The following is a 14566-nucleotide window of genomic DNA, read 5'->3' as shown; positions in this document are numbered from 1 at the left end:
GGAGATGGCTGCTGGAGAATATTAATGCTGTTCAGAGTTCCAATAGAGAATTTGGATTAGTGTTATTTATTTGCCACTTAATGACAAAAACCAGAACCTCTTTAGTATCATTGATTAAGCAGAAGCTTAAATTTCTGGCAGCCCCTGCAGTTGTCTTAGAATGCAGTGCTCTGCCTCAGATACTCGGTTCAAATGGAGAATGATTGTCCTAACCAAGGTACCAACCTGACAAAGGTAAAGCTCCCTCAAGAGCTACCCCAGGAGGGGACAGGATTCCTCATCCCCTACTGGATTCCATTTTATCTGTGTTTAGGCTGCTACCATGTGTCCAAACTATCCTAAGGATAAATTCAGTTTCTCTACATACCAGGGAGAATATTTTCTCTATAGCAACAGTATAAAGAAAAGTCACATTTCTCATAAGGAGATGTGACTGAAATTCTGTAAGAAGTTAAGGAAAAGGATCCTCCCTCACAGCAGCATCCCTGGGGAGAGGAGCACTGCTAGGTGTAAGTGCATTGTGTTTTCAGAAGAGAGCAGGAAGATCCAGAGTAATGAGTGAAGGCAGTACAGCTCCTGCAGGCAGGCAGGTGGGTGGATAATGTCTCTGTGATCTAAAGATCCCACACAAGATCACACTGGAGAAGGTGCCATCCCTTACAAGGAATTTTATCCAATATACATGGACAGGAAACTTCCCAGCACCTCTTTGTAACACTTGAGCAAATGACCTCATTTGGGGAGGGAAAAAAATCCCTATCTAGAACAGACTTGTGACCAATACAGGAGGGCCAGCCATGGGAGCTCTAACTAGAAATACAAGTTAGCACCAGTATCACAGTTCTCAAGGGTGTGTTTTTCCCTCCCCAGCGTGTAGCACTAAGCTTAGAAGATGATGGGTTGCCATGAGGATGAAGATGCTGCTCCAGTCACCTGAACACTGAACAAATCTGCTTTGGATCACAGAACCTGCTTCTTCTTTTTGGTCATTATTTATGTTGCAGAAGGGTAACCACAAAGTTATAATGAACTGCAAACATCCAAAGGATGTGAGAGTTTTGTATGTATAATCTTTTATACACATTTTAACTTGTTGCACTACCCATTTGTGATAGTGAATAAGCAACAGCTGAGCTACTAACTCAATGTACATAACCAGCCAGGCTGAAAGTTCAGTAGCTATTGCTTTATTTTAAGACTATATTTATAGATATTTTGTAAATATGTTGAATATGCTTTGTGGCTATCCATCAACATAAGTAAAATAAATTCTGTACAGGCAGTTTAGAAATATTTATTAACAAAATCTGGATTATAAGATCTGTTCTGTAAATATAGTAGAGGGGTGAGAGTATTTATTTTTTGTATGTTTGGCTTGCTGTGCATAGATTATCTGTGTATATATCTATCTGGATGAGATAGATATATAGGCATATAAATATATACATATATATAAATATATATATACATATATTTTAAAACTACTAGCCTACATTTATGAAAATTAGGAATAATTGAATTTTTACAGGATGTTTGAGAAGTTTGCTTTGAAATCTAAAGACACTATGTTAGATAGAGCTGTAGTGTAAGTTAGCTGACCAGTGAAGCACTCCTTACAAACATCTCCTGATTTCCATCCTGGTTCTTAAGGGCTGCTTGTACATTTTCCAGTCTATCCATGAAGAATCCATGAGAATCCATGCAGTGCATTAAACTGGAGAGCTACTGCCTACAGCATTTCAGTCAGGAGAAACTCCTACAGCACCCAGGGGTTTTGTGCTGTATCGTGGCTTTTTTACAGCTTGGTACAAATCTGATTTGGTTTTTGTTTGTTTGTTTCTAAATGTAAATTTAAATGCTTTTCCACACTGGGAATCTTGCATCTCTTAAATCAGCTCAGAATTAACAGAAACAAAGATTTAGCCATATATTTCCACACTCCCAAGTGAGCACTCTCCCTGGTTCATTGGAAAATAGCACAGGAACAAAAGTCACTTCCTTCCCTCCTTGCCCCTGTCCCTGCTCATACTGATAAAAGCCCCAATTTTAGGAGCTGCTGTGGCACACACAGAACTCTTCCCAAGTCCTGCCCTTTGGCTGGGTCATCCTGCACCTGGCAGGAAAAACACTTTGATTTTTCTCATCTCATTCTATAGGATTTCCTGGGAATGCTGTGGGAAGTGAATACACTTACCTCCCACTGCATAATGGACTAGTACCTCCCTGAACTGTACCAAATCCTAGAGAAATCTTCCTCATGTTTTTATGTCAGTCCAAGCTTTTGGATTTGAGTGAATAGAAGAAACTCAGGCTGAGTAGGTTTGGAGTTTTTTTCCTTTTTTTTTTTTTCCTTTCTTTTAGAATAAATTTACAGAGTAATGTGAGCTGGAAGCTGATTCTTGACTAAGAGAAGAAAGAAAGTGTTTAAAGCCCTGGTATGCATTCCAGACATAATCCATACTCTCAAATGGCCTGCATAGACAATACAGAAGTAATCAAGCATCCTTCTATTCCAAATTTTAGATTTTAAGGCAGTGACAACATGAGTGAGCTATCCCATTGTTGTTTTAAGGTATGAAGCTCTCTCTCTATAAATCCATGCACTGTGTGCATGAAGAAAAAAGCTGAGCAAGGCTGTATGTGATAACACTGTAACTAACAGACGAATGTAAATATATATGAAAGTTCTACAGTTTTGATACTTTTTTAAGAACACACAAACAAACCTGTACAAACCATGTGTAAAAGGCTGCAGGTTTTTTCAAACCATTGTAAATGAACTCAATGTGCCGTGCTGATTTCAACCTTTACAGATTTATAACTACTGAGAAGTAAACACCAAATTTGTTTTTTAAGAAGTTAATTATTTTAAATAATGGTTCAGATTGGTAGGGTGATATTTAACATTGTAATCATTTCTGCTCTGTCTTGTCATTCTGAAGTTCTGTTAGAGTAAGTTCTTGCTTGGTGCCTTTTGTGTTTCAGTTCTTACCTTGCAGACAAAAGGCCCAAGGAGGGGCGGGGGGGCTCTGTGTAACACTTGCTGTACTGGAAACCAAATGACCACGTTTGTAAAACAGTGCACTGTTTCTATAGAAAGATTAAATTTTTTTATCTGGGATTACTGAACTAATTACTTCATGGTGTCTGAAATGGGACTGTATCATATTTTGTTCTGAGTTTTCCCTAACTCTTAACTGCCCAAATGCAGAGTGGGATTTGGGAGCAGTGCTGTGCAAGCAGCTGTCCAGCTGCAGTGTCACAGCAGCAGCACTGGGGACAGTTCATGTTCCCCAACAGAGCACTTTGTTCTCAAGTCTCTTTTCCTGCCACGTGGGTTTTGGTCATCTGCAAATCACACATGGCAAACAGCACCAGCTTCATTTCCTGACTCACTGATGTAACTGAGTAAAACCTCCCATGGTACAATTACACCAGGCCTTACCCAGAGTGAGAAAATGTCCCAGAACTGAACAGTGCCCACAACAGTGGTGCAGTTTTCTACCTGAACTATTACATGCTGGACTATTCAACAACTAATTGCAAATGACTCAGTTTCTTCTTGGAGCTTTTGGTTAAAACACCTACACAAGCTGCAGAACTCCTTAGAGCCACACTTCTGCCAGCTTGGAAAAAAAGACAGGAATACCTTGGAGTCTCAAGAGGCAGGCTCACTTCTTTTCTTTTAAACATACAAACAGCCCCTCCCATAAAGCTGGAAAAATGTTCATGTACTGGAGGTATGACAGTAATTTTGGCTGGACAGATAAGTGGCTCAGAACTAAACACACTGTTAGCTTGCTGTCTCTCCCCTGTCTCCTGAAAAATGAAATCCTGGATAATACAGCACAACACAACACTCCACAGCCTTTCCCCACTGCATGTTGCTCAAAGCCCTTGGAAGCAGTGCCTTTATTGAAATTCTCTTTCAGCCAAGTCTTAGCCCCAGAGGAAGCAGCCAACAGGTAAAACTTTTCAAGCACAGAGTTATAACCAAACTAATATGGACTGATATACTGGTAAATATCAGTGCTTTAGTTTTCTATCTAACTGAAAATGGGCTTTTTCTTACTTCAAAACATTCTTCCCTTTCAGTTAAGTATTTTAGCAAAGTAATATGGCAACAAATAGAAAAAGTGAAACAACAACAAAATTCTCCAGGCCTAAATAGCAAGGACAGCACAGAAGGAAATTGGAAGAGCCTCATAACAGAGTCTCAAACCTACCTGGGCATTAAACCTCCCAAAACAACTCCCTTTTTAAATTATTTCTGCTGTATTAGCAATAAAATTACATTTTTTGTTTCAGTTCTTACACACAGTAACTGTACAGTCTGAGCTAATCTGCACCAACACTGTTCTGCCTGCTCCCATTAAGATGCTCTCTGGACTACAGGGACTCATCTCTGTCCCTCAGTGTTTATGTAACACATGGAACTCAGTCACCTTTCTGCAGGAATATGTGTGCTCATTTCCTTACACTGTTTGTTCTCCATCAAACCAGCCCTTTAACTTTGGGAAACACTTTTAAGTCTGTCTTACCATCCTTTCCTTGAAGCAGGGGCCTGCAGCCACAGGCTGTTGTGAGCTCTGTCACTGCTCCAGTGCAGGCATTTACAGAGTGGTGCCAGTTCCAGCTGTCTCCTAAATGCACATTTCCTCTGAGAGAAATGGGAAATTTCCTCCTGAGAATGGGAGTGACAGAAGGCCTTTGCTGGGCAAATGGCATCCAGGCAGGTCAAACCCCACAAGAGAAAAATGGGGGGCTCACTTTCTACAGAGACCAGACTGGCTCTTCTCAGACAGGTGAAATGAGCCTAGCCAAGTTTGCCAGGGAGCTGGCAAACCCCAGGGAATGGACTGAGCCCTCTGGTTTCACTTGCATGGCTTTGAGCACTGACTCCCCAGCCAAGACACAACTCTCAGGGTACAGTTTTACACAGAGAAAGATGAACTCATGGCTTTTGCTATCACAGCAGCAGAGACACAAAGGATCAGCTTCACAATAGCTCACCTCTCAGAGTGTCCCCAGAAGATGGCCTGTGTGCCTCAGGGTGCTGAATGTGCATTTCTCATCCCAGCTTCCAGAAGATGCCAACAAGCACCAGTCCAGGCTGAGTTCTTGGCTTTTACAGGAGGGCAGTAATGCCAACCTGTATCTGCATCTATGCATCAGCTAGCAAAATGAGAATAAACATGCTTTAAAAAATGATAACTCCTTTTGCAAATTATTTGCAGCATTCAAATCTCTCCATGTACCTCAGTGGGAGAACATTTCCTTACAGGATTAGCCACAGCTGCCTGCTGAGTTCCCCACACTATCAAGGAAATCACTGTAATCTTGTCAGTGGTGATAAGGCAGTGCCTGAGCTGAAGTTATGGCAGTGAAAGAAGCAAATCTCCCTGATGGTTTGATAGGCCCTGCCTGGCTCCAAGGATGATGTACACAGGATTGCAGAAGGCTGGACTGATAATTTTGTCTTCAGTTCAGTTCTTCAGCCCTTGCCTCAAGGCTACAAAGTCAGGTAGAAGAGGAGAAGTTTTACCTGAAGTTCTTGGCCAGGTACAACTGAGGCCAAAAGCAAAGACATTCCACATTACCCTATTCAGGACTTTATCTGCTGACTCTGCCAATCAAGAATTAATTAGTTCCCCCTACAGTAATTTATTTTCATGCATACATTTCCCCACTGGGGCTCAGCTAAAAGCACATACATTACTTTAATTCAAACCATTACACATAAAAGATTATGGAAAGCCTTACTACCAAACATTCAAGAAAAATCCCTGAATCTACACATTTTACTAATAAGGCACAGACCTAAATAAGTTCTAAGCAAAGAGAGCACCTTGAAATGATGCTTAGAAGATAAAAAATACTTGGAAGGTAATATTTAGGTCTAAGCTTCATTGACAGAAATTTTCTTACAAAGGCTAAAGCTGACTTCTAGACTTCCTGCAATGAAAAGCTGACTCAAAATCAATGGAAATTGGCATTATTTTTAGCAATATCTGAAATGGGTGTCACATTCAAAAGCCTTACCTCATGAACTGACTTCATATTTCTTTGATACTAAAGGCATCAGTGGCAATAAAAGTCATGAATAATAAAAACTTTCTCAATCACATCAGTGGCTGGCAGCCTGTAGAGGAGCAGGTGAGGTTAAGAGAATCTCTGGCTATAGAGGTCTTTGCAGGAAAAGCCAAATTAAAACCTTTTTTTCCCTTATGGAGTTCAGTTGACACAAGCTCCATCCCAGCATGTGAGGCATGAACTCTCCAAATTACATCTCTCCTTGTGTCTTCCTTTTTTCTTTTTTTAAAGGTGATTTAAGAACTATCCATACAGACTCTAATCATAAAAACCTAGTTTCTCTTCTATAGACTAAGAGACAAAACCAAGGGCTTGGCTCACAGTCCCCAAGGATTAGTTACAGTTGTTCCCTTGCCTTGGCCATGGCTCTGCTCAGGATATAAATAAGCAGTGATGCTTTAATCATTACAAGTGACATGCACAACCACCAAATACAGAACATTTTGGTGTTTTCTTCATTCATGTTTTCAGTTTACAAAAGATCACAGGGCTACAATATTTGCTGCATAGAGAGGTTGCAGCTTCTCCATCCCTGGAAGTGTTCAAGGCCAAGCTGGAATATCCTGCTCTAGTGAAAGGCATCCCTGCCCATGGCAGGAGGTTGGAACTGGATGATCTTAAAGGTCCAATCCAAACCATGCTATGATTCCATGAATATGGCACCAAAATGATTAAACTAGGAACATGTGATATTCAAAGTATGATCACTGGCCTAGAATAGACTCTAAGGAATACAAATATACCAGCTAGGGATGCACCCCAAGCCTGATTTATACACAACCAAAGACATGGGCCATCTGCAGACCTAGATAAATTAATTGAGAAGCTGTGACAGGACCATATGATGATGATGTGTTGTTTGTAACACATTACTCTGGACTTTCAGCTACACCATGCCAGGAATTAGCTAGTTATGGTTTCCCATAGCAACAGGATATATGGGACAAACTGCTCAGGAAAACCCAGCAGAACAGGAGCTGCACCTCCCCTGCTGAGCCAAGCCAGGTGTTGTGTTGCCTTGCTTTTCAGGAAAGTGAAACCCAGCTCCTCCATGTGCACCTGAAATACTTCTCAAATTTAGTCAAAATGTACCCCTTTCCAAGCAGCTGGTGTTTTACCACTCCCACACTGCTTCAGACCCTGCAGGTGAGCCTGGTCATCCCAAAGAACAATGGACAAACCCACTAAAGTTGCCTCTAGCTGTCATTAATTTAGTGAGTCTTGTGCACAGGACTGTGCTTACACAGTCCCTGTCACTCAGCCACTGTCCCTGCAGTGACCACAGAGCAGCTCTGCACTGACCAGGCTTCAAATGTGACTGCCCAGCAGAGCACTGCAGGTAACACCAATGGCTGTGTGCAGATCTCTGACCCAATAATCCAGTTTCTATGGAGACACAGAAACAGCTTCCTCTTGGGAGTTCTCACCTTCCAGAGCAGGTGGGTGTTGGGCAGATCCACCCCCCAGAACTGCACAGGGCAGGGATGGGCCAGGGGGGCAAAGTGGAGCTTTCTGGGGGAGCACAAACAGCACAACTTCAAACACCTGCTCACACCTTGGCCAAAAAACAAAACACAAACCAGCATTTGTACTTATATATTATTGTGATGCAGAATTCTCTCTCTCTTCCCTCAGGGACCTGTGTGCCATCTGTGTGACCTACCCAGGCAGGCTGCAAAGGGTTCAAGTTAATCCTAAATACTGAGCAGCATCTCCTAATGAGCAGGTACACAGCAGCCTTTAACAGAAATGAGTCACTTCAAGGCAAAACTCCTAATGAAGAGAACATAATTGGTAGTGTCAGTAGCTATTAGTGCTACAAGGGCTCCAGAACACGGTGAGTTTGATTTCATGTCTCCCTTTCAGAGCACACTCCACCTTCATCACAAGAACAAGGCCAAAGAGGAATAACCTTCAGGGGCTCTGCAGATCAGGAGTCCACAGCCATACATTATTTTGATTACCATTCCCTCATTTGAGAAAAATCAACACAGTGCTATCAGAATATTTATGTCATCAGACTCAATGAATCTCCAACAAGATGTGAAATTATATTCATGAAGCGTTAACTACTGCATTTTTGAGACTCTAGAGAGTACTTCTTGTTTTCTGGGGCTACAGGGAATCCAGATTTTCCAAATCAAGAAGTAACTTTGCTGGGTGACACTGGTCTTGCAATACCAGTTTTGCTTCCTTACCTCACCTCTGCAGCAGCAGCCCTCCAGAATCTCCTCTTCTCCACCAGCATTTTTAAAAAGTAAATGCTGATCCAAGTGTGAAGTTTACTTCCAGAGAGGGTGAAATGAGCTGATAAGGAAGGAACATGAAATGGGAATGATCTGAGAGCAAGGGCAATGAGAGAGAAACAAAGGACAGCTGGGATGGAACTGTGGGAGGGTGATGGCCCCAGCTGAGACTTATTCAGAAGATTTGATAATCCTCTAAGAGGAATTTTAACCTCCAAGTGCATGCACACAGGTGCTGCTGACAAGAAACAGAACAACTGTAAAGAAAAACCCCAGAGGATAACTTTTCAGGCATTAATTCATGTCAGCCTTTGGCACCTGATCATTAGTACCAGCACTGAGTATAAAGCAAAAATATTTGGCAGTTTGAAAATTGTGTTCACATGTAATTACTGTGCTGGCACTCACACATTCAACAAGAGGAGCAAAGAACTGCATGGTAATTTCTGATAAAAAGGCAACTCCACCACCCCTTCTTTACAGTGCTGTGACAACACAGGAAGACAAAGGTGATTACTTTCTTTTCTAGCACTACCCTAAAATTAAGCCTTTCCCCACTGACACTCATTTGGCTTAACACCTCTGATTTGATGAGCACATTGAAGTAATTTTTTTTTTAGGTCTTCTCTGGCCATCTCAAAGACTGCTGGAGTAGAACTGAAGTGAGGCAAACAAGTCAGTGATGAGCTGGCTGTACAGAAAGTACAATTTCCTTAGCAATTTCTCACCAGACTTCCATATTTTTTAAATATTTTCATTTTTCTTTCTTCCTCTATGCAAAAAACTCAGTCACTGCCTTCTACTGACACTTCATTTTGAGACAGAATGCAATTTACTCCCCTACAAAAAAATACTTGAGGGGGTATCTCTTCAAGCTCTTGAATAGTGAACAAAACCTAAAAAAAATCTATATGAACCTAAATTGCTTATCAGGCTTGCACAGCCAAGTCATTAATTGTCATTCTATAACCCAAAGAAGACAGATACAATCCTATTCAGATACCTTTGACACACAGACTGCAGGACAAACTGCCCAGATGCAGCTGAGTTCACCTGGGACAGGGAAGTTGTGGGGGAAATAAAGAGAGAAAAAAATGCAAGAAAAGAAATTCAGCTTCAGCAGAAATAATGCAGTTTTAATGGACCATGGAATACCAGACACCAGCAAGAAGATGACCTTTTCTCCAGTACTGAAATAACAAAGCAATAGAACACAAATGCTGATAAACCAACTTCAACTTTACAAAATCAATTTATGTGAGAATAAAAGAACAAAATCAATGACCTTTTCTTTACTATTAAATAAACCCCATCCATCTCCTGAAGTCTTCTTTTTGAACAAAAGTTATTGCCTGACCTTTCTTATTCCACTGCAGGATGCAAAGTGATTGGATGATTTGTGATTTCAGCTCTTTTTTTCTTCCAAAATCAGAGGAAACTGTGCACACCTTGCCCAGCCCCAACAGAGGAGCAGATTCTGTGGGCACCATCAGAGATCTGTGACAATGAGGGGCACAGACCCCACAGCAGGGGCTGGAACAGGAGTGGATATTTGGGCTGGAATTTGGAATCCATCCAAGGCAGCCCTGTGTCTCCACAGCATCCTGCAGCACACAAGGACCTGCACAATGCAGACTATTAAAAGTGATACATGTTCATGGAATATTTTATCTAGTATATCAACACCAAGGTTTTATACAGAACACTCACATAATTTTGTATGCTATTCTCAAAGAATCAGAAGCACAAAATACATTATCTGAAATTAACCTTTTCTGTGATGAGCTCTTGATAATTTACTGGATTCTCTACACAAACTGTTTTAGAAACACCATAAAAAAAACATAATGTAAATGAATGGTAATTACATAATTAATGTAATGACAGTCTAAACATAATTTTACCTGTAATATTTCTCTTGTGGAAGCAATGCCCAAGTAATGTTGAACAGATGGATGCTGTTGCCTGGGATAATGGCAAAATAGGTTTATTAATTGAAAATAGAAATGTGTTATTATTTCCAATCCTTTTAATCCCAAGAGCCATCTGTGGGCAAGGCCTTTTATTTGACACAGGAAAAAAACATATGCAGGTGCATTTTCCTATGTAGAAATATATAAAAATATATACATTAATTCCCGAAGCATATACATTAATATATATATTAATAAATATATAAAATATATACATTAATATATATATTAATTCCAATATATACATTAAATCCAGCACTCTGTGTTAAAGTGCTGTCAATAAGGAACTGCTTGTGCACCATCCCTGTGGTTTGACAGGATGGACTCAGAGTAATCCTGACTGACTGAAAATCAGGAATAATTCCTTGAGAGAGACAAATCACTTTATTTTGAGAAATAACTCCCTGACTTCTGGAAGAAGATTAGTGTATTACAGCCAGTATCATCCTTTTCATCTTGGTTGGCTCTATTCCCTTATTTTTTTCCTTTTAAATCACTAAAAAACTGCCAGTGATTTGAACATGGAACAGAACCAACCTGATGGCCCCTAGGACAGGAGAGCCATTATGCACAGCAAAACAGAATCTTGAAAAAGATGACCAAGAACTCTCTGAGATCAGGGAAAAGGACAGGAGAACATCAAGACTGAGAATTGTGTCTCCTGGCTGTAAAATAATAATGCTGGAAGCCCAGAATCTGAGATGCTATGGCCTCATGCAGTATGGAAGGGACAGATTTCTGCCAAAATCCCCAGAGAAGAGGTGGAGAGAGTAAATGCTGCCACACTCAGAGCTGAAGAATAAAGAGCATCAGTGAGCAATGAGGATCAGTGGTGATGCTGATTTCAGGGCCTGCCCATCTCTTGCTTCTAAGAGCTGTGAGACCCCTGAACAAAAGCCATGGGGTTCTGTGGAAGGTGCATTTACTGATAAGACAATCTTTCCCTGGATAAAGAAAAAAAAAGGGGGGGTTGCCATGGCAACCCTGAATGAATCCAGCACATCACCTGTGCATCAAGTCTGTCTGCAAGGGCTCCCTTGAAACCGAGGGTTTGCTTCTCATTTGGGATCCCTCACAATTTACAAGGTTTTAATAATAAGGATTGCACAGGAAATGGATGGGACTCCTGCATCCACCAGATCAAAGCCTGCTCACAGGCACAATTATCTATGTAAAAGGAAAGCAATGGTTTTTTCTTAACAAAGTTTTCAAATCACTAAAGGTTGGAGAGTCTGATGCATGCAGGGGACAAGCAAGGCTGGAAGTCTTCTGTGCCTCAGGCATTTCCCTTTTTTGCCAATGAAGCCTGATGCTTGGATTTCCTCACTTACTACAAAAGTTTTTCTTCATAGAATAAGGGAAAAGAAAAAATTCAAACATTGGAATTAAATACATTGGAAAAACTTGTGTGTTAGAGATGACAACAAGCCTGAAAAAAAAATGCAAAACCAATTAAAAAGTACACAGGTAAAAATGTTAGAAATAAATAAGAGTCTATTTACCTTTTTGTCAAAGTGTAGCAGAGAACATGAGGTCCATGTAGAGTAGCATACACAGGCCTAAAGGTAAAATCTGAAAGTTTCTGTTAAAAAAGCACTGCCCCAGGTCTCTCACCTCTGTAAAGCTGTGAAATTCTGCTGTGTCAGAAGGTTCTGTCAGAGCTTGGATTAAAAAAAAAAAAAAAACAAACAAGCAAACTTGGTAAAGCATTTCAAATAAAAGAAAAAAAAACATAGAACAATGTTTATTGAAGGTAAAGCAAGGCCACGTGGAAGCAAAGAAAAGTTTCTTTGTAGCCCTTGTCTGAAGTATCATCTCAAGCAGCTCAGCACAACCAGGATTTCATTCCAATCAAGGAGGTAAAATGTCCATCACTCCTTTGTTTATTTCCACATTTATAGAGACATAACCCACCTCTGCAGGAAGGTCATGGGCTGAAGGCTGAATAAATACCTGTGCTCACTCCCTGCCACCAGGGAAACCTTTAAAGAATTGTTTAAATAAAATCAGTTTACACAGAAATACCTGACTGGAATACAGCTCCTGGCTAATGTTGAAATGAAGAGCTTGAAACTTGCAGTGACATCAAATAATCAAATCCCTCTTTCTTATGTAGCTTTTGGACAATCCATTCAGTCTAAATGTGCAGATTCCACTGCAGACAAGCTCCCTTATGTCAGCCCTCATAACTATCTTGGTAAAATCTTGAAGTGAGAATTAACACACATCTATTTTAAAATAAGAGCAGATCCTACTTTGTGTAAGTTCAAGACACAGTCCTACCCTGAAAAACAAATAAACCATTTAAATAAGTCATATTTGTTTTCCTAAGTTATTTGTGGCCATAAACTCTAAAGAGCTGGATTCAGCAGAACTGGAGCCCAGATACCCTCTCAGCTTGTTAGGGTTCAGAAACACATAATCAGGGGGGATTATATGTGGTGCTTTTTATGAAGAGCTCTGGGAATTGGGGTATTACAACCCAAATCTGACTCCAACCATACATCCCAAATGATCATGTTTTATACTCTATCATTACATAACTTTCATGTTAATTATTAAACTTATATTGTTCTATTGGATACATAAATTTAGCCCCTCTCTGAATTTCCAACATAGTTTCTCACTATTCTTCTTATGGTTATATAATAATTACATTTCATTACTAAACAATCATCACATCTAACAATTATATAATTTATCATACTGCGTATGCAGGTGCAGTTGATCTGGGAAAGCACAAAGCCCAACATTTTAGATTCTATAATTTTTTCCAGGGTTCCACTATCAAGCTCTCACACACCACTGCACCCCAACTTCCAGCCCTGCCAAACCCAGCAGGCTCAGATGGGGGCTGACTTTTTAAATGAGAAAGTCAATCACATTCTAAACTTGCATTTGACACAAAAACGATCGGCAGAGAAAGCAGAAAATCCAAATCGATCAAAACCAAGAAGCTTCCTTAAAACTCACACAAATATTCCCATGGGAGAGCTGATCCTGTCTGAGGGCAGGGGGCTGAACACAGCAACACTGACAGACCCTTCCAGTCCTGCTTCCCATTAATTCCCACAAATCCTTCTCCTTTTCAGACACTCATTTACACCCAGGAGCCCATGCCAGGCTTAGATTTGGTTCCTCTAGCACAGAAGTCAACAGAGCCCATTTCTGTTCACTGGGTGTGCCCAGTGAGAGCTGCCTGGGGAGCAAACACAGCCCTGCAGTCACGGAGCAGCCACAGCAGCACAGCCTCACTCACAGCAACAAGGTTGTTTTACTTGGCACCAAAACAACAAATGCTCCTTCTCACAGAGGTGTATCTGTAACTGAGTCCATCAAACGTCTCCATATTGCAATTTCCAAGTGCAAACTCTGGTAAATAGTGCATCACAGTGCAAAGCAGGGTTAACACAGCACCCCCAGTTTGTGTCAGCAGCCACAACACCACGCTGCTGACTCAGCTGCATTTTCATACTCATTATCTCTCACACAATGCAGAGGCAAAGGAATTCACATCCTTCAAAACCAGGACAAAATTCTCTTCACAGCAAGTAAAATAACACAGGCATAACAAGGATCTGTGTGCAAAGTCAAGCTCCACACCATGGAGCACATTAAATGCTATGGAACACATATTTTAGGGATTTTTTTAACTTTCAGAGATTATATTGTCATAACTTTCCTCAGCCAAACCAGTTTCTTTGAAAGTCAGTAAGAATTAAAGCCTCTGCAGACACAAGGAAAAAGAGTTGCACAAAATTCTCTGTGCTTGGAACATGGTTTCACAAGTTACACACATGGAAAGTATCAGAAAACAACCTGATTTATTTGCAATCTGTGAAAAAATTCTGTCACCCAAAGTGTTCAACATTTCTAGTGAAGAGAATAAAATAGCAGAAATACAACTATTTCAAGAAACAATCACAAACCTTGCAATCTTAAAACCAAGTTAAATTATGGATCCAAAGTAGATTGATTCATTCAAGCCATCTGCTCTTTTATTGACATGAGAAAAAACACCAAATAAATAGAAATTTTCAAAGCATGTTTATCTGATTTCTCCCATTTTTCCAAGTCCCACAGATACCCACTCCCATAGGTCAGAGGAGAAAATCATGTAAATTTTGCTCTTCTTCAAAACCAAACAAAAATACCCCCTAACCCAAACCCATTATAAACCAGTACCAGTATTAAGATTCCATATGCACATTGTTACATTACAGCCCTTCTATCATATGTAAAGCAATGCTAAAA

General features: G+C 40.4%; 1 protein-coding gene across 2 annotated transcripts in view; it reads left to right on the top strand.

Annotated features, from left to right (window-relative positions):
* LRP8 (LDL receptor related protein 8) overlaps nucleotides 1-3120 on the top strand; it is a 170511-nt gene extending 167391 nt beyond the window's left edge. For both annotated transcript variants that reach the window (XM_058029913.1, XM_058029912.1), the window contains one exon: nucleotides 871-3120. In XM_058029913.1, the coding sequence (XP_057885896.1) occupies nucleotides 871-909 (39 nt within the window). In that variant the 3' untranslated portion in view covers nucleotides 910-3120. The remainder of the gene's footprint in view (nucleotides 1-870) is intronic.
* Nucleotides 3121-14566: the final 11446 nt, after the last annotated feature.

Source organism: Melospiza georgiana, chromosome 9 (assembly GCF_028018845.1).
Source record: "Melospiza georgiana isolate bMelGeo1 chromosome 9, bMelGeo1.pri, whole genome shotgun sequence".
In the NCBI taxonomy this organism is placed as follows: Eukaryota; Metazoa; Chordata; class Aves; order Passeriformes; family Passerellidae; genus Melospiza; species Melospiza georgiana.
The sequence above is the reverse complement of the archived record's forward strand: the minus strand, read 5'-3'. Positions and strand labels throughout refer to the sequence as shown.